Genomic DNA, 21,083 nt, shown 5'->3' with positions numbered 1-21,083 from the left:
TTAAAATAAAATAAAAAGATGAATATACTCTCATATATATAATACAACACAAGCATACAACTTCTCCTTTCTTCATCCATTATATCCCTTCCCTTCTTTCTTTTCATTTTGATTTGTCTAAACAATCAACAATCAAAGTCCAATCTAATTAAACTGAAAAATTAAATTTTAAAACACAAAATCAAAATTAATGTCTTTTACTCTAAATGAATTTGATGAATTAGAATATCTAGATTTAAATTTTGATTTCAATTAGAATACCCTCATCTAGGGTTTTCTGAAGAATTTTTTACAATACTTTGACTGGCATTTTTGTTAATTTTATGCATTAGGAGGTTTTTAGTTATTAAATAAAATATAATGAAAAACTTGTAAATACTTAAATCTATTTTGTTGACTTTTTTACGCAATGTAAATTTTTATAAACTTATAAAGTTCAAGATGTTTTTTTTTTTAATGAAGACAAAGTGAAAAAAAAAAAAACTAAACTACCGGATGTTCAAGGTAATTTTCTCTATATATTAACACTAGTTTTATAGTTTTCTAAAAGTTATAATGTATCGAGCTATATAGTAAATAACGATTATTGTACGTCTTTCTACTAAATTTCGACTGCTACATTAAGTGGATCATTAAAGGCACATTAGCATATTATTCAATATTTTGTAAATTGTTCACCAAATTGCTGTATTTTATTAAATAATTTAGATCTGATCATCATCGAGGATTCAACAACCACGATTATTGTACGTCTTTCTACTAAATTTCGACTGCTACATGACAGAATAGCTTGCTTATTACACATCATTTTGGGACTGCAATTACTGTTTATTCAACCAAATTATTACAATAAATCAAGGATGCTGGTTCTGTGAAAAGTGCCTAAACAGGGTGATCTAACCACCCTTCTTTCTGGCCCTGCGTTATTCTTCAACTTCTCTATCTCATGTGAAGTGGAAGAGGTGGGATGCTTTGTTCATGCCTGAAAATGTTGTCAGGATCAACTTTGCTCTTCACTAATGCCAACCTGTAGAAGTTACCCTTGAAGTATTTAGCACCCCAAACACTTGCCTTAATAAAGCTAGTGTTAGTATTCCTGTTGATGCCCAGATCAAGATCCCTGTAATTCACATATGCTTCCCTTGGATTCTTGGAAACATAAGGTGCCATGTACTTGTAAAGCTCCCTGATCCACTTTACGTGCTTTCCAACATCCCCTGAAGCATCCTGCCAGCCAGTTACATACTGGATCATGAATAGATCACCCTTTCTATGGGGGAAAGGAGTCTCAAACTCAGAGATTTTGCTCATCATTCCACCAAAAGGATTCCATATCATGAAACCGCCTTCTTCTTTGAAAAGCCTTTTCCAAATACCTTTCAGTGCAGATTCAGGGATAGGTTCTTGGACAAAATCTGACTTGGCTTTGAAGTAGCTCTTCAATACGTTATTTGCTTGAAGTAAAGCTTCGGGAGGTGTATTGCTCGGATAGCTGCCAGTGTATAGCACAGATTCGAGCCAGGTAGTTTCGATGCAATCCTTCTGTGTCAGGCCCAATTCTGGAAAGCTAGATTCCATTACCCTGAGGAGTCTCTTGGCATCACCAAGAAACACGGCATTATAGGAAGTTGTGATGGTTCTGTTGCCTGTGGTACCGGCTGTTTGAATGCTAACTCTAATGAAGAGATCTTCGTCGAGTTTGTCAGCAACTTGCTGCCATCTATAGAGGAGCTTAGTGGCGCCTTGTTCCAAGGTCTTAGTAACTGTAAAGACTGTTACAGTTTCTGGAACAGGGACCAATTTTACTTTCCAGGCAGTAATAATACCAAAGCTTCCTCCTCCTCCTCCTCTGATTGCCCAAAAAAGTTCTTCTCCCATGGCTTTTCTATCAAGAATCCTGCCCTGAGCATCGACTATGCGAGCATCGATGACATTGTCAGCACCGAGGCCGTATTTCCTCATCATAGCACCATAAGCACCACCTGTAATGAGCCCACCCATGCCTAAACTGGTGCAAAGGCCAGCAGGGAAACCATGCGTTTTACTTTTTTCAGCAATCCTGTAGTAAAGTTCACCATTTGTGGCGCCTGCCTGAACCCAAGCGCTATTATCTTCGATGTCAACGTCAACAGACCGTAGCTTGGCAAGGTCTATAATAATGAAAGGGGATTCAATTGCAGAGACATAAGAGACAGCCTCGTAATCATGGCCTCCACTCCGAACTCTAAAGTGAATTCCAAGCTGTTTGCAGCAAACAACAGCTGCTTGAATGTCGGATTCATTGAATGGTGTGAAGATAAACTCTGGCTTTGGCACTGAAGGCAATATATACCTCAGGTTTTGAGCAGTAGAAAGTAAAACTGTGGTGAATGAAGAGTTATTAATTGGAGTGTACAAGGCAGTGGAGAAAGGAAAGGAGGATTCTGAAGTTGTTGAGAGACATTGTAGAAACCTATCCTGAATTGGGTATGAAAATACAAATGGAGATAGGAGTAGGACTACAAGTATTGAAAGAATGGAAGCACTTGGAAGCACCATTTTTGCCTGCTTATTTCTCTATCTCCCTGGCTTGTGTATCAAAAGCAGAAGCCCCAAGATTACTTATATAGTAATCTTGATGTGTATGAGTCACATTAATCAGGGATTAAATGTAAGCCTTATTGTAATGATTTTTATTATATCTTCAACAACCAACAGGAAACTTGGGCCTAGATATTGGTCATCTATGCTTTTCCCATGTGAAATTCCTGCTTTGATAAATATTTTACCTGACTTTTCTTCTAAGGGGTTCTTCAGAAACTAGACGGAAACTTGTTCTGGTCACCATTTGGTTTCTCATTATATTGCTCCATTCACATGATCTTAACCATTTCTTAGTGCTTGGCGCTACATGTGTTGGGCTATTATAGAGTTCATACTGGCTCCAACCCTTTGAGATTCTGAAACAACCTGCTTCTGCAACTATTGAAAATCTCACTGGTAGGAGAGAACATTATTCGTTTGCATACTTTAGTCCTACCCCGCAGCCAATCAAGAAATTTAAACTAAAATTCTTAATTGATTGCCATTCACACATATATTATTTGGTTGGTATTAATTAAAAGTCATCTCTTATTTATGTTTTATAATAATTATTCTACGACTCTTTTTCTTCTTCTTTCAAAACTAGGTTTCTTCAAGTTATGATTAAGAGAATTTGACCTCTTGTCAGCAGTATCATTGAGTTGAAAGTCCATTTCAGCATTGCAATTTGGACCCACCCTTGTTTGAAATTCCGCAATTGTGCTTCCAACCAGAACTATCTCAATTCAATTACTTAAATTATTAAGTAAAATTCAAGATATAATTTATATTATTCTCTAACACACTTCCTCAAGTGAAAATTTTTTGAACTTGAAACTTACACAGATTCACACAACTTTGTGCTTAATTTAAAAAAAAAATAAATGGAGATAATGAGATTTGAACTTGTGACCTCTTGATTATCAAAGCTCTGATACAATGACAAAGAATCATCTCCACCCAACAACTTAAATTATAGATAAATTTCCGAGATATAATTTATATTATTATCTAACATTGCAGTGGTTATTTATATATATATATATATATATATATATATAGTGTTATTAATTCTATAATAAGCAAGGAATTTTTATCTACATTATTATCTAGAACTCCATCAGTTTTCCTTAGAAAAAACTTTGAAATCTCCATCCTTAGTTTTCCTTAGAAAAAACTTTGAAATCTTGAATGAATAATAATTGAGAGCAAACTAATATAGAATACTTCGCGGTTGAGGATTTCTTGAAGATTGTTAGCCTCCAAGAAATTACAAACCCTCCAAGAATACAAAAGCCTGGCCCAGAGAAAGAACCAACCCCGCACTTGTCCACTATAACATCGAGTTTATGCCTATTGCAATATTTTACTTTTCTTTTAGTAGCCGACATTAAAGACCTTCTATGGTATGCTTTGAAACCTTTTCTTTTTTTCATAAACTCGTGATTCTTTTTTTTCTTCTCATTTAATATATTTCAAATCACTTGAATGAAAAAAAATATAATAAAGCTATTTTTGTTTTGACAATAATATGTATTAAACTCAAAAAAAATTAATATATATATGAGCTAGTATGTACAGCATGATTCACTTTCATTTTTAACGCAGTTCCTAGTAAACAATCATCTCGAAAAGTAAAAGCTGTGGTTTGAAATTGGATTGATAATTGAGTTTGTGAAAATGAAGTTTGGAAATTTTTTGATAATAATTGAAGTTTGAATTAAAGAGTAAATTGAAGAAATTAAAGAGTGAAAGAAACTCGAAGTTCAATAATGATTTTGAATAGTCAAATTAGAAATTAATGAAGATTTTAATTGAAGAAAAATCAGAATTGAGAGTTAGATTGATCAAATTTGTATAATTAGGGATATAATCAAAAAGAGAAAGATGATTTAGGATAAGTTGAATGAAATTGGAAACATTCAAAATCCAAGGATTGTAATGACAAGGAATGTCTGCCTGTATTCTTACTCCAGTCCATTTCAATCCATTTAATTCAATTTAGTCCAAATTGATTCAATGATTTCAATCATATTAGTCCAATTGGATTAATTCATTCAATTTTTAATTCCAGAGATTGTAATCACCCAACCAACTATAGCCAGATTCTTAAGCAATTAAACCCCAAAATCCAGCAATTAATTTCAGATTTTGGATTGCAGTCCTAAGCAATTAAGTCCAGATACCAATCTCCCAATTCCTGGAAATCAGCTATGGAATTCCTGCAAATCACAGAATTTCCTGCGTCAAATCCCAAACTTTCAGCTCCATTCTCTCCTTCAAAAAGGCATGAACAAGAGACAATCAGGGGGGCCTCTCATTCAGCTAAAAGGATTGACCATGCACAGAGCCTTCATGATCCATTTCCTTCAAACGCCATGACTACCCAGTTCCATTCCTCTTATTTCCCACACAGAGACCGTTGCCATTGCCATTCCAGTCCCGGATCAAACCAAAAACCAACACTGTCCAGATTAACCATAACCACAACACCTCAATAGACTACCAATTGATCTCTCCAGCCAATCATCTCCCTCACCAGCCAACCATCAATCACTGATACTATATTTCAGAACTACCAGCCTCTCATTCAACTAAAGGATTCACACAACACCACATCCTAGACCAACAACACAAAAGCTTCCATCCTTCACTCTCGAAAAAATACCAGCACAGGAACAAAGGAGGCGACTAAGGACTGAGAGCCGCCAGAAAAAATCAAACCCGAAACCCATGGTCTTCCTCGCATAGCCAACACAACAAAAAGAGAAAGAGACAGCCACAATGAAGAGAAGAGATGAAGATTGGTCACGGTCTTTCTTTTGAATGAGAGAAGGCTGAGAATGTTGAGAAGTTTTTCGTAACAAAATAAACCAGTGATTTTGTCTTTGATGTACCGGGAATAATTCCGTAATATCTTCCGCTCATACGATTTAATAATTTGCATTGAGTAAAAGGAAGTGTCTGGAAAGCTGTTGAAATCGTTATTTTTAAAATTTTAATTTTTAAAAAACTTATTTTTTTATATTTTTATTTTGATACGCTGATATAAAAAAATAATTTTTTAAAAATAAAAAAATATTATTTTAATATATTTCTAAATAAAAAATACTTTAATCTTTGTTATACAAGAAATAATTCTAATATTTTCAGCTCATAGGATTTAATAATTTGCATTGAGTAAAGAGAGTGTTTGAAACGTTGTTAAAACCGTATGTTTTAAAAAAATTTAAAATAATTTAAAATAATTTTTTTTATGTTTTTAAATCGTTTTAATGTGTTAATATTAAAAATTATTTTTAAAAAATTAAAAAAAATATTATTTTAATATATTTCTGAATAAATAAAACTTTAAATTATAATCATTATCATATTTTTAAATACCTTTTTGATTGAGAGAATGATATGCATTAGGTTTGTTTTAAAAAAACCAACAAAAATAAAAACAATTTAAAGTACATGTTTCTTTTTTAAAAAGGAACCCAGGTCTAGATTTCAAATCAAACAACACTAATATTTTTAGCAATTTTCGCGAAAACTCCTTTTTAAGACTCAATGAGTTTTTTATTTTAAAAGAATTGATGTCATTTTTTAACATGTTTAAAGATTAATGTTAAACTTTTCATAAAATTAGAAATAGAAAAAAACTAAAAACAATTAGAATAATTGATGACAATCAAAAAGATAAATTAAAAAAAAAAAACACATAATAAAGGTAATCTTTCGTAAGAAAGGATGTTGTAAGGGTGATATTGTTCTTTCCTTAAGTATAACTAACATCTTATCTGAATCTCTAGAACCAGTGCTAATTTTTAGAATCCCTTGTTTCCTGTAATTACTAAGTGGCGACTCTGATTTTCTATTTTGCCCCCTGGTTGAAACATCTGCCGAGGTGCAACAACATATTTCTATAGTGTGTGCGTGTGTGTAGATTATTATTTGGGTGTTTACTTGTTTTATAGTTTTTTCTCATAGAAATCTGGTGTATGAATGTATGATTTGTACATGGTAGGGTTTGTTTGAGATTTTATAAAATTGTATTTAATTATAAATTGATGAAATTTATTTTGAATTTATGACTTAGGTGTTCTGTAATGAAATAAAAAAATGGTTTATTTAACGGGTTTGTTTTATGTTTTATCAGTTTTATTGTTGAGTTAATATTTTTAGTAAATGTATAGAAATTTAAATTTATGTAGATAAATGATAATGAATTAGTTGAACTATTAAAATAGTTTGAACAAGTTTAAGTTAAACCAATATTCTTTAATTTATTTAGTTTACGTAATTAATTAATACATGTTGTCATCAATATTCTTTATAGGTTTGACATAAGTAATGGATGATCGTTCATGGATGTATCGAGATTCACCAGAATGGTTGTGTATGATGGATTATTGTAATGAGGTTCAGGGTTTTATTAATTATATACAATCTAATCCAAGAAATATTAGTGGAGGTAATATTAGATGTCCATATAAAAGGTGTAAAAATAAAAAATTTATCGATCCAAATGTTGTAATGATGAATCTTCTACAAAAAAGATTCATGGAGAGATACGTGTATTAATTTGCACATGGAGAAGCATGGTAGAAAAGATGGTTGGGTTAACTTCTAGTTTTAGCAACGTGTATGCAGTTGTAGATGACAATAGTAATCCTTATCAAAATATGGTTATGGATACGATGAGAATGAATTAAAGTTATGTCGATCAATGTCCAATAATAGATGAAGAACCTAATGCAGACGCGACCAAGATTTTTGATCTTTTGAAAGACTCTGACGAACCATTATGGGATAGGTGCACAAATCACAATAAATTATCGGTTATTGCACGTGTGTTCACCGTCAAGTCAGATCATGAGTTGAGTGAGGCCGGTTATAATAGAATTCTTGAATGGGCAAAAGCATTTTACCTGAAGGGAATAGGCTGAAAGATAACTTTTATGCTACCAAATCCATGATGAAACTCCTTGTCCTAAGATAACATAAAATTTACATGTGTCCAAACTTCTACTTGTTGTACTACCTTAAAAATATAAAGTTGACCGAGTGTAAAACATGCGGGCATGCTCGTTATAAACCCAAAACTGACAGGGGAAGGACTTTTAGCATATAGAAAACTTAGATACTTCCTAATCACACCTAAACTGCAAATGTTATTGATGTCACCAAACTCTACTAAACACATGACATGACATCATTTACATGATATGGTGGATGGAATGATGGTGCACCTTTCTGATGGTGAAGTCTGTAAACATTTTAATAGGGTGCATCCTTAGATTTCAGTGGAATTAAGAAATGTGCATCTTGGTCATGTACATACAAATTCAATCCATTTTGTTCATTGCTGCTTCTTATCCTTGTTGGTTGGTGATACTTGTCGCACGTGAGCGACATCGCGGCGATCGTCCACCCTCGAATGTATGGGGGGATATATATCTGGTCAATGTGGGGAGACAAGGAATTCTTTGTCTCTTAGCGGTGAAAAAAGGTGTGGGAGTCGCCACCTAGTATTTTGGTCATTAAGAACCCTAACTGGTCTCAGAGATCGGGCACGGGGACTGGTTGCGTAAAGGGAAGGTATTAGCACCCCAAATACGCCCTACCTAAGGTAAGCTGCATTGCTTGATTGTCTGATAAAAAAGCTTAAGGTGTTATTGTATTTCTAGTTGTGGGTCCGTCTATGGTTCAAGAAAAGTCCTCCTCAATAAGGAGGTCCTTATCTTATCGGGTAAAACCTAACCGTTCTAGCGTCTATGTAAAAAAAACATATTTTTAATTTCAGGAATACGTTTTACGTATAAATTCGTAATCCCATATACTAAAAGAGGACAAAAAGATTTTTTTAGAATTTTTGAAATATTGGCCTAGTTCTCATGGCTTGAATAAACTGGTTATTAAAGCCAAAATGCATGCTAATACATATATTATTTTTTTTGAAATTTCCTTTGTTGTGTGAAAATATGATGTTATAATATTTATATATATATGTTGGAGAGACTAGGCCGTATGCACGAAAACAAAACATTTTTAACTTATTTTATTTTTTATGTCTTGACGAAAACCGGGTATTTTAATACCGGATTTGTATCGTTATAGTATAAAAATACGAACCGGTATTGATCAAAATACAGTAATAAAATTACAACAAAATCACATATTTTTTGAAATAATTTTTGAAGAATTTTTATTTTTATTTTTATTTTTATTTTTATTTTTTTTGGGCCGGACCTAGCTCGGCCCATGTGGCTGGGCTGAACCCAGCAGGCCTTACCAGGTCGCGAATTATATTTCACGTGAACAGTGAAATAGCATTTCACTGTTCACGTGAATTATATTTGACATGAACAGTGAAATGCGAGAAAATGGTCTGCACAGCGACGAGGAAGGGGACAAACCTGGTGGCAGAAACAATGTCTTCCGGTGGTTCTGACGGTGGTTCCAAGCGGCGGCTTCTCCTCCTTTCTCCTCTGTTTCTGCTTTTCCTCTGTCTGTCTCTGTTTTTTTGCTTCTTCTGCTTCTTCTCACGGTACAGGGTTGTTATCCATTACGGGGAGGGAGGGGAGGGAGGCAGCAGCTGGCAGTGGCTCTAGGGTGGCGCTGGCGGCGGCGGCCTGGGGAGCTGATTCTGAAGAAGGAAAAGTCTATGATGATGCTGGTCCCCTCGGCTGGTTCCTGGTTCTGAAGAAAGTTGAAGTTGATGATGGTGGTGGTGGTAGCTTCCTCGGTTATTTCCTTTGTTCTGGAAAAGAAAAAAAATACCGGTGGTGGCTCAACTACTCTGTTGGTGTCGTTCTTCAATCTCCTCCCTTTTCTCCCCCTCTGCTTCTCCTTTTTTTCTCCTCTCTCCTCTCTGCCCGTTTCTTTCCCTCTGTTTTTTCTCTGTTTTTTTCGTTTCTTCCCCTCTCTTCTGTCCGTTTTTTTCTCCCTCTTCTCGGTCTCTCTCTATTTATAGGAAAAAATGGAGCAGGTGCGCCTTCAATCACGCAACGGCTGGTCGGCCAGTGACCCGTTCGGTGGTCTAAAGGTGTGGGGCTTCGGTGGGGACGAGGAGAGAGAGGCGGGACGGTTTTTGAAAATGGTTTTTGTCTTCTGTTGTTGTTCAACGGGGGAAGGAGGAAGATGAACAGTGTCGTTCAAAACGACACCGTTCTGGCCGTTTCATTTAAATGAGCCAAACTTCAAATCAGTCCTCTATCATTTCTTGTTCATTTCAATTGTATCCCTGCCAAATTCGATCTCCACCCCCATAGTTGGCCGCGTTTTTCACTTTAGTCCTTGGCCTCTGATTTATGCAATTAAGCCCTCAATTGATCAATAAACTTCCAATTTCTTCAATTAGGCCCCTGAACCAAAGTAAAATAGCCCCCTCTATTTACCCGGTTTTTCCAAATTGGTCCCTGGTTTCGGTTTTTTCAATTAAACCCCTAATTGGTCATTAAACTTCAATATTTATTCAATTAAACCCCTGATTTGACCTAATAAATTCCTAAAAAATATATTTTGGCCCCAGAACTTAAATTTCTTCTAATTAAAGCCCAAATTGACTTAAAGATCAATTTTTCTTACAATCAAATCTCCTATAAATTCATTTAAAAATCCAATTAAGTCCATAAACATCCAAATTTGGGCATTTCTCCTAAAAATTCAAATTTTTCTTCTCAACAGGTTTTTCCTCCTTCAAGAATATACTGTCAAAAATCCAATCTTTGTATTTTTAACCTCATTGACCAATTTTCCAACCATTTTCTGAGCGCTTCTGCCTCCTGTTATTTTTCTAACCTCCTTTGGCTATATATTTTTATATATATTTTGTGGGGACCCAAAAATGGGTTACAACAATACTAACGGTTTATAACTTGCCACTATATATGTGTTTAAGATCAGAGTTCATGTTTTTATCTACGATCATACTCGACCCTAATAGTCCGGGTCAGAATATAGATATTTGTCTTCGTCTGTTGATTGATGAGTTGAAATAGTTGTAGTCATTTGAGGCTTTGACATATGATGTGTCGAGGACATGAAATTTTTAGATGAAGGCAGCTTTGATGCGAACTATCAATGATTTTCTTGTGTATGGAATGGTTTCTAGTTGGAGCACACATGTAAAATTAACATGTCCATATTGTATGGAAAATAACAAGGCATTTATGTTAACAAGTGGTGGTAAAATGCCTTTTTTATTTCCACCGATGGTTTTTGCTAACGGATCACAAGTATAGAAAGGACTTCTTTGTTGGCAGAGTTGAAAAGGATGTTACACCTTCGCTACTTTAGGGTGAAGAATTGTATGATATGGTGTTGGAGTACGATGACATTGTGTGTGGTTTTCAATCCAATAAGCAAAAATTTCCTAGTTTTGATTTGACCCACAATTGGGTAAAGCGAAGTATTTTTTAGGAGCTTCCTTATTGAAAGACCAATCTTCTATGCCATAACCTTGATGTCATGCACATTAAAAATAATGTGTTAGGAAATATTTCAACATGGTTATGAACGTGAAAGGAAAGACAAAGGACACCATCAAGGCTAGAATGGGTATATCTTTGTTTTGTCACCATAAAAATATAGTGTTGGTTGTTGATGGGTCACGTGTCACAAAGCCCAAAGCAGACACAATATATAGAGATGTTTGAAATGAATATCGTCCAAACAATCTGCAAACTTGAGATGATATTCTTTTCATCATTCTTTTACTTAATGAAGCAACTACTCATACATCTATCATTTGAGGTAAAAATTGGAGGCCCAATCCAATATATATGGATATATCTATTTGAGAGGATAGGGATTACATGTGCATCGTAATTAAAATTTTATTATCTTTTTTTTAATTCAAAACATTCATTTAATTCCAATCTTAAAAAAGAGAGTAAAAAACAAGGTGTTTGTTGAGGCTTCTATATACGAGGTTTATATTGTTTAAGAGATCTCAACATTTATCTCATACTATTTCAATCCTCACTTGAAAACAAGAATCAACCGTGTTTCAAGGAATGATGATGGTAGGGAAGTGCCTTCGAGTGGGAACATATCAATATTCTCTCATCCTGCATAACTCATACCAAGAAATACTATGAGGAGAAGATATTTGACAGATATAGAATTCATACAAGCATATAATTATGTGTTATTTGGCTGCGATGAACTGAGACCATTTATTCAATAAGTATAATACTCCACATGTTGTTACTTTCAAACAATTTATCTTTCATACTATCATAAACTGATAGATTGTTAAATTTCTTGTAGGCAACATTGTCAATTTTTACTATCCAAAAACTTACAATTAACTGAATCTCAAATCTTTTGATTACAAGATGAATAATTTTCCATGCGGTTTAGAACACATGTAAGACTCTTTAGTTATTCTTATCTCTTGGAAAATTTAATTTCATTACACATTTCTCATTAAATGTGATGGAGATGTAATTCATATATCAGGTTTATCAATTGGAAGAGAATGCTAGTGTTACTTTGAATTTACTAAGTTTGGATCCTGAAAGAAAGGTGGAGTGCTATAACAAATATTTCATCAATGAACATGTGTTTCATATTGAAAAGTATGATAAGGGTAGAAAGACATATAATAGTGGAGTTTGTGTTAAGAGATCGACTTCTAATGAGTTTGAAGTTGACTACTATAAGAAGTTAGAAGAGGTCATTGAATTGCAATATCATAATGAGCAAAATAAAATCTTTTTGTTAAAATGATATTTGTATAATACCACTGACAGATAAATCAGAGTAGATCCCCATCATGATTTGGTTAAATTAATACAAAGGCTAGACTCCGCAATGTCAATAATGTCTTTGTTTTCGCCAAGCAATGTCAGCAAGTTTATTACACATACACTCCTTCTTTTAGAAAGGGTTGCTTAAGAGTTGATTGGTTATCTGTAGTGAAAACTAAACCCAGGGGTCGTGTCCAGGTTGTTCAAGATGGAAATGATGAATTAATTATAGGAGATATTGTCTTTCAACTTGATGAGTTAGTTGATCCATATCGAGTTGCTCCATATAATGACTTAGAAGAAAATTCAATTTTTCGCATCATCGAGAATACTTTTGTTGATGTTGAAGTTGTGGAGTTAAATAATATTTTGAGAACCAATGGACATACACAAGTCGATGAAGGTGATGATAATGACAAAATCAACGTAGAAGATTGCAGTGAATAGTCACACCCAAATATCGTGGTGACCGATTAAAAATTTTCATGAAAAAAGAACAGATATCTGACATCTTATTCTTTGGAGGAAAATGTCTAGTTCAAGGAGTTGCCACCTAGTATTATGGTCAATAGAAACCCTAATTGGTCAACAGAGATTCCAATAGTGCGAGACTGATTACGTGAAAGGGAAGATGCTATCACCCCTTACGCGTTCTACCTAAGGTAGACTGCATTGCTGGTTTTGTTTAAAATTGCTAAGAGTTTGTGCTTTTCCATTTTTTTTATTTCCTATCATATTCTTGACTCTAACGTCAGTGAACAGTCACTTATGAATATTTTAACTCTTGTGTTGATAAATATTGCACAACCCAAAATGTGCGGCACTCCTGACTCTGGCTCCAGTGAATAAATCCACAAAATTTAAGTTTTAAGAAAAGAAAACTATTTTTACTCTTTTTTTAGGGGATGCATCTAGCCTAGCCATACAGTTTGGGCTAGACCCAGCGGTCCAGCCTGGTCACTAGCTTAGCCAGTGACCTGGCTGGCCACTGTTACACGCATGCGTGAATGGTTCACGCATGCATGCAACCGTAACCGGTTAATTATTTTAACAAGCAAGGAAGGAAACTTACCTGGGCATGTCGTTGTTGGAGGCGAAGTCGAGGGAGACGGCCAGATGACGCTGGAGACAGGTGGCTGGGCAAAACCTCTCGACTTTCCCTTCGTTCTTCTGTGTTTCTCCTTTCTCCTTGGTCCCTTCTTCTCTCTTTTTTTTCCTGTTTTTTCCGCCTCTGGTCTGTTCCTCTCTGGCTCTTCTCTGTCTCCTCGTCCCCTCTCTCTCCACTGGTTGCGTATTGCTGGTGCGGAGGAGGAAGCTACTTTAAACTGTGGATGGCTGGTGAAGACTGCGACTGAAGAGAGAGTGGCTGCTCCTGCGGTTGCCTGCTCACGGTGCAGTGCAGAGAAGGTCGCTCGCTGGAGGTGAAACCTACTGCTGTTGACGGAGGTGAAACCTACTTTTTTTTTCTTTCAAAAGTGGGTTACTTCAAGTTATAGGAGAATTTTACCTATTCCTATAATGTGCATTTCAGTTGATTTTTTTTTTAATATAAAGACATTCTCGGATCAATTTTCGTACATTAAGTCACAATGCAATATTTTCTTGCTGTCTTCTTTAGGATTCGAATCCAAAAACATAACATGAGGAGGAAACCTCAATATCTATTAGACCAATTATTACAAAGTTAAAATTAAAATTAAATTGAGAGAGAGAGAGAGAGAGAGAGAGATTTAGGGTCCATTACTGTCACTCTTGAACAGTTCACTATTGCTACTGTTCATTGAATATTTATTTACTAACACCTATATATTTTCACTCTTCATAGCCTCTAAGAATTATAATGTAGACATTGAGAGAGATCGAGCATGATTAACTAGAGTACTGAATTAATTAAATCATTTTTATCTACCTCATATTTTTATCATTGAATTGAATGTGTATTTCAGGATAGGCAAGACCCTAGTTTTCAATATTTTTCTTGCAACACACTCCTCGTCCCTCCACTGGAATGGTTTAAGCTGAGTTTTTATTTTTCTGTAAAAGAATATTTATCTAGTAATTTGTGGCAGCATATAGTATGTTTTTCTATTGCCTAGTGCTGTGGTTATTTTTTTTTCTATAGTATTATTATCATCCAGAACTCCCTTCTTAGTTTTCCTTAGAAAACTGTAAAAACAGAAAAACAAAATCTTATGAGTGCACCATTGAAATTTTGAATGGATTAATTGTCATAAACCAACTTTTCAATTTAAATAAATAAATAAATAAAAATTTTAAAATTGGAAGCAAGACAATACAAGTTGAAAGTTTTGAGGACTAATAGGGATAAAATTATATATTTGAAAGTCAATTTTGAGAGCTTAATTGGAAAATTGATAAGTCAGAGGACGGGGGAGGTGTGTTCGAAAGGTGTAAAAGTGATAGTTATTTTTGATAAAATAATTTTGCTTTAGTTTTAGTTAACTTAATTAAGCAATGCATGTTGAAGGAAGTTTGTTCATCCTAGGCTTTCTAAGTCTTCTCATGACCGAAATATGTTTGGAAAACCAATTTTGAATCTAAATTGTATTAACATGTAGGTTGTTTTAAGTTAATAGTTTTTTTAATTTAGAACCCCTTGCATGATTTTTATGTTTTGATGTTATTTGTTAGTTTTTTTATTCAAACTTATTTGTTTATAGTAGTGTAACTTGTTGTTGAGATAAAGAAGGCATGTTTTAGAGGTAAAAAATGCCAATTTCTAGGGGTTGACAGTGGTTGGGTTTTTTTGGGTATTTTTTTGGGTTTAAGGCAGTGTTCTTCATGTTCTTAGGAAGAACATTGTCTTAGGCCCATGATTTGGACCAGTTTTGGTCCATTTCTTTGTGCTACACACTTCTTTATGCTTGATTAGTTAATAATTTAGGGTTTATTTGCATCAATAACAAGTTTTGATGGGTTATCATCTTATGGTTTTGGTTTTAAACCGAAACCTATTTTGACAAAATCGTGATGTTTGAATGATAATCAAAATGAATGGGTGCCAAATTATTGATCCTTACATGATTTACAATATATTTGTGTTTTTGTTTTGATCGTATCTAGTCTAATTTGGGATCCATGTTGCTGAGTTCATGGTTTAATGTTCTTCGTGTTCTTTGTGTTTGATTTGTTTTGTCCAAGAAATTTTGAGTTTTTATTTTTTTTGTGTTTAATCAGTTTTTTATCTTTGATTTTATTTTTGGGTCAAACCAAAGATTTTGGGTCAGCCCAATTGGGTTAAAATTAGGTCAAAGGGTTAAAACCCTTTAAAGGGTTTTTTAGTTTAAGGATATGTTTGACAAACACCTACTTAGACTTGTTATTATAGTTTTATTTCAAGAAAAAATGAGTTTTTGCCAAGCAAAGCCTAATAAATAAGGAAAAAAAATAAAATAAAAATATATTTTTTTTTATCTTGCATATGGGAAAAAATCCTAAAATTATTTGAGCATCCTTTTAAAAAAAGATAATCTAAAATACTTTGGCATGTTTTTTTGAAGAAGAAGTATTGCATAGATTTTATAACAAGTTTGTAAAATTCCAAGGGATTTTGGTCTATATTTTAAAAATAGTTTTTGGCAAGAAAATATATTATCCACTTTTAATATAAGCATAAAAAATCTAGGTTAATATCCAAAATATTATTAGGAATAATAATTTATTATTACTCTTTTTAATATAAGGATAAAAAAATTGTATGAGATTAACATCCAGAATATTATTAAGAATAATACAACTTATTCATTTATAATATAAAGATAAAAACAACAAATAATTTTATCTGAAATATTATTTAGAATGATGTGGTAGCAAAAATCTCAAGTTTACCCTAAAAGAAAGCTCAATGATAATTGAGGACATTTCACCTTTCTAGATTGATTTTCTTGATCTAGAAAACCAGGGTTTGTTCATCGTAGCAAACTCACCATGGTAGGCTGATAGAAATAGAAACATCATTAGACAATAGCAAACAAAGAAAAAAAACAATGGAGTTTAATTCAGGTAAAATGTACTACGGGTGCTAATTAATACATTTTTTTATGCCACCAGTCCTTTACCTAGAATCTCTAAAAAACCAATTAGAGTTCCTAGTAGTCATAATATACTTGGTGGCGACTTCTCAACCAACAAAAGATATCTAGACTAGTCTGGGAAGAGTCGTTGCAATGTCGTGTTCTCGCATGAAGGAGGAAGGAGAGGAAGACATGTTAAGATGTTTTTGTCTTTTTTTAGAGCTGTGAAAAACACAGAATGATAAGTTTTACTAGTTCTCGAATACTATCTTTTTCATACAAGTAAACAGGGTAGCTTTGTAAGGGAGTATTAGCACCGCGTTCCTAAAAATTTTAATTTTTAATTTTTATTTAAAATAAATTATTTATTTATGTTTTCAGATCATTTTGATATGTTGATGTCAAAAATAATTTTTAAAAAATAAAAAAAATTCATTTTGATACATTTCTAAACAAAAAATACTTAGAACTGCTATCGCTACCACAGCTATTAAGGCTACCCTTGAAGCACAGCACAATCCGTATAAGACAAGTTATATGGGCTGACACAAAACTAACCATAGCACATGCATGTATCGACATCAACTTAATTATTATATTTAGCTTGATTTGTAGATTTTGTGAAGGATTAAATTAGTCAACCTAAATAATTAATTACTTAAAATTAAGACCTCCAACCCAAATCAATGACTATATGTTAGTTAATGCATGTAATTGCATACACCAAGTCATTTACATGGTCATTTTTCCTATTAATAGTTACAATCTAGACTAGGAGCTAGCCCAAGTCGGCCAATAATTATGTGGAGTAATAACATGTTTTTACTATGATTTGTGTGATACTATGATTTCTCTATCACACTAATTATTAATGTTAATGTCTTAACCATAGCTATTAAGCTTACCTGACCCGACTGGTTGACATGTTAAGATGTTTGTCTTTTTTTAGAGCTGTGATATCATATAGAAAAACAGAAGGATAAGTTTTACTAGTTCTTCAGTACTGTCTTTTTCATACAAGTAAACAGTTCTCTGGTTAACACTTCATTTTAAGTGTTAACTAGAGAAGAGAAGCGGATTAAAAACATCTTAATTACATGAGTGATTCTTGTAGAGTTTTAGTACAAGAGAATAGCTAAATTGTAGTGCTTTCAAATTTCTAGATAATGATAGAAATATCAGATTATGTTATCTTTCTTAATCTTCTCCTGAGGTTCTCCGGTTGACAGCCAGTAGTTTATTTTATTGGTTTGTTATTCAACTCCACAGTTTTCTCTACGTTGCTCTACTATTCTCCCCTAAGCTCGTAAGACTTGTAATCTTGAGGTAAAGGGTTCAATTCACGTCTTCACAACATCTTACGTACGTGATCATTAAGTGGATCATTAAAGGCACATTAGCATATTATTCAATATTTTGTAAATTGTTCACCAAATTGCTGTATTTTATTAAATAATTTAGATCTGATCATCATCGAGGATTCAACAACCACGATTATTGTACGTCTTTCTACTAAATTTCGATTGCTCCATGACAGAATAGCTTGCTTATTACACATCATTTTGGGACTGCAATTACTGTTTATTTAACCAAATTATTACAACAAATCAAGGATGCTGGTTCTGTGAAAAGTGCCTAAACAGGGTGATCTAACCACCCTTCTTTCTGGCCCTGCGTTACTCTTCAACTTCTCTATCTCATGTGAAGTGGAAGAGGTGGGATGCTTTGTTCATGCCTGAAAATGTTGTCAGGATCAACTTTGCTCTTCACTAATGCCAACCTGTAGAAGTTACCCTTGAAGTATTTAGCACCCCAAACACTTGCCTTAATAAAGCTAGTGTTAGTGTTCCTGTTGATGCCCAGATCAAGATCCCTGTAATTCACATATGCTTCCCTTGGATTCTTGGAAACATAAGGTGCCATGTACTTGTAAAGCTCCCTGATCCACTTTACGTGCTTTCCAACATCCCCTGAAGCATCCTGCCAGCCAGTTACATACTGGATCATGAATAGATCACCCTTTCTATGGGGGAAAGGAGTCTCAAACTCAGAGATTTTGCTCATCATTCCACCAAAAGGATTCCATATCATGAAACCGCCTTCTTCTTTGAAAAGCCTTTTCCAAATACCTTTCAGTGCAGATTCAGGGATAGGTTCTTGGACAAAATCTGACTTGGCTTTGAAGTAGCTCTTCAATACGTTATTTGCTTGAAGTAAAGCTTCGGGAGGTGTATTGCTCGGATAGCTGCCAGTGTATAGCACAGATTCGAGCCAGGTAGTTTCGATGCAATCCTTCTGTGTCAGGCCCAATTCTGGAAAGCTAGATTCCATTACCCTGAGGAGTCTCTTGGCATCACCAAGAAACACGGCATTATAGGAAGTTGTGATGGTTCTGTTGCCTGTGGTACCGGCTGTTTGAATGCTAACTCTAATGAAGAGATCTTCGTCGAGTTTGTCAGCAACTTGCTGCCATCTATAGAGGAGCTTAGTGGCGCCTTGTTCCAAGGTCTTAGTAACTGTAAAGACTGTTACAGTTTCTGGAACAGGGACCAATTTTACTTTCCAGGCAGTAATAATACCAAAGCTTCCTCCTCCTCCTCCTCTGATTGCCCAAAAAAGTTCTTCTCCCATGGCTTTTCTATCAAGAATCCTGCCCTGAGCATCGACTATGCGAGCATCGATGACATTGTCAGCACCGAGGCCGTATTTCCTCATCATAGCACCATAAGCACCACCTGTAATGAGCCCACCCATGCCTAAACTGGTGCAAAGGCCAGCAGGGAAACCATGCGTTTTACTTTTTTCAGCAATCCTGTAGTAAAGTTCACCATTTGTGGCGCCTGCCTGAACCCAAGCGCTATTATCTTCGATGTCAACGTCAACAGACCGTAGCTTGGCAAGGTCTATAATAATGAAAGGGGATTCAATTGCAGAGACATAAGAGACAGCCTCGTAATCATGGCCTCCACTCCGAACTCTAAAGTGAATTCCAAGCTGTTTGCAGCAAGCAACAGCTGCTTGAATGTCGGATTCATTGAATGGTGTGAAGATAAACTCTGGCTTTGGCACTGAAGGCAATATATACCTCAGGTTTTGAGCAGTAGAAAGTAAAACTGTGGTGAATGAAGAGTTATTAATTGGAGTGTACAAGGCAGTGGAGAAAGGAAAGGAGGATTCTGAAGTTGATGAGAGACATTGTAGAAACGTATCCTGAATTGGGTATGAAAATACAAATGGAGATAGGAGTAGGACTACAAGTATTGAAAGAATGGAAGCACTTGGAAGCACCATTTTTGCCTGCTTATTTCTCTATCTCCCTGGCTTGTGTATCAAAAGCAGAAGCCCCAAGATTACTTATATAGTAATCTTGATGTGTATGAGTCACATTAATCAGGGATTAAATGTAAGCCTTATTGTAATGATTTTTATTATATCTTCAACAACCAACAGGCAACTTGGGCCTAGATATTGGTCATCTATGCTTTTCCCATGTGAAATTCCTGCTTTGATAAATATTTTACCTGACTTTTCTTCTAAGGGGTTCTTCAGAAACTAGACGGAAACTTGTTCTGGTCACCATTTGGTTTCTCATTATATTGCTCCATTCACATGATCTTAACCATTTCTTAGTGCTTGGCGCTACATGTGTTGGGCTATTATAGAGTTCATACTGGCTCCAACCCTTTGAGATTCTGAAACAACCTGCTTCTGCAACTATTGAAAATCTCACTGGTAGGAGAGAACATTATTCGTTTGCATACTTTAGTCCTACCCCGCAGCCAATCAAGAAATTTGAACTAAAATTCTTAATTGATTGCCATTCACACATATATTATTTGGTTGGTATTAATTAAAAGTCATCTCTTATTTATGTTTTATAATAATTATTCTACGACTGTTTTTGTTCTTCTTTCAAAACTAGGTTTCTTCAAGTTGCAAGGGAATTTTACCTCTTGTCAGCAGTATCATTGAATTGAATGTCCATTTCAGCATAGCAATTTGGTACCACCCTAGTTTGAAATCCCTCCATTGAGATGGTTTTAGCTGAGTTTTTCTTTTTATGTGAAAGAATATTTATCTTGTAATTTGTGGCGGCATATACTATATTTTCTATTGCCTGTTGCCGTGGTTATTTTATTTTATTTTATTTTTATAGTGTTATTAATTCAATAACAAGTAAGGGATTGTCATCTACATTATTATCCAGAACTCCATCCTTAGCTTTCCTTAGAAAAAACTTTGAAATCTCCGTCCTTCGTTTTCCTTAGAAAAAACTTTGAAATCTTGAATGACTAATAACTGAGAGCAAACTAATATAGAATACGTCACGGTTGAGGATTTCTGAAGGGTCAAAGATTGTTAGCCTCCAAGAATACAAAAGCCGAACCCAGATTGGCGGCTCAGGTCCACTATAACATCGAGTTCATGCCTGTTGCAATATTTAGCAGCCGACATTGAAGACCTCCTATCGTATGCCTTGAAACCTTTTCTTTTTTTTCATAAACTCATGATTCTTTTCTTTTGTTTTCTCATTTAATATATTTCAAATCACTTGAATGAAAAAAAAAATATAATAAAGCTATTTTTGTTTTGACAATAATATGTATTAAACTAAAAAAAAAACTAATATATATATATGAGCTAGTATGTACAACATGGTTCCCTTTCATTTTTAACGCAGTTCCTAGGAAACAATCATCTCTTAAAGCAATTAATATGCTAATTTTTATTTTTATATGATTCT

The 21,083-nt window shown here is 34.4% G+C and overlaps 2 protein-coding genes across 2 annotated transcripts; both read right to left on the bottom strand.

The window, feature by feature from the left end:
* Positions 1-661: 661 nt before the first annotated feature.
* Positions 662-2,593, bottom strand: LOC7484482 (berberine bridge enzyme-like 15). The gene has a single exon (XM_024580952.2). The coding sequence runs from the start codon at positions 2,536-2,538 to the stop codon at positions 940-942; it is 1,599 nt and encodes a 532-aa protein (XP_024436720.1). The 5' UTR covers positions 2,539-2,593; the 3' UTR covers positions 662-939.
* A 15,160-nt stretch (positions 2,594-17,753) lies between these two features.
* On the bottom strand, positions 17,754-19,672 carry LOC18109453 (berberine bridge enzyme-like 13). The gene has a single exon (XM_006387672.3). It carries the CDS (start codon positions 19,628-19,630, stop codon positions 18,032-18,034), a length of 1,599 nt encoding a protein of 532 aa, XP_006387734.2. The 5' UTR covers positions 19,631-19,672; the 3' UTR covers positions 17,754-18,031.
* Positions 19,673-21,083: the final 1,411 nt, after the last annotated feature.

This window comes from Populus trichocarpa, chromosome 11 (assembly GCF_000002775.5).
Source record: "Populus trichocarpa isolate Nisqually-1 chromosome 11, P.trichocarpa_v4.1, whole genome shotgun sequence".
Taxonomy (NCBI): domain Eukaryota; kingdom Viridiplantae; phylum Streptophyta; class Magnoliopsida; order Malpighiales; family Salicaceae; genus Populus; species Populus trichocarpa.
The sequence above is the reverse complement of the archived record's forward strand: the minus strand, read 5'-3'. Positions and strand labels throughout refer to the sequence as shown.

Coding starts and splice junctions, on each gene's coding strand:
- LOC7484482 (XM_024580952.2), bottom strand. CDS start 2,538: ATGGTGCTTCCAAGTGCTTCCATTCTTTCAATACTTGTAGTCCTACTC.
- LOC18109453 (XM_006387672.3), bottom strand. CDS start 19,630: ATGGTGCTTCCAAGTGCTTCCATTCTTTCAATACTTGTAGTCCTACTC.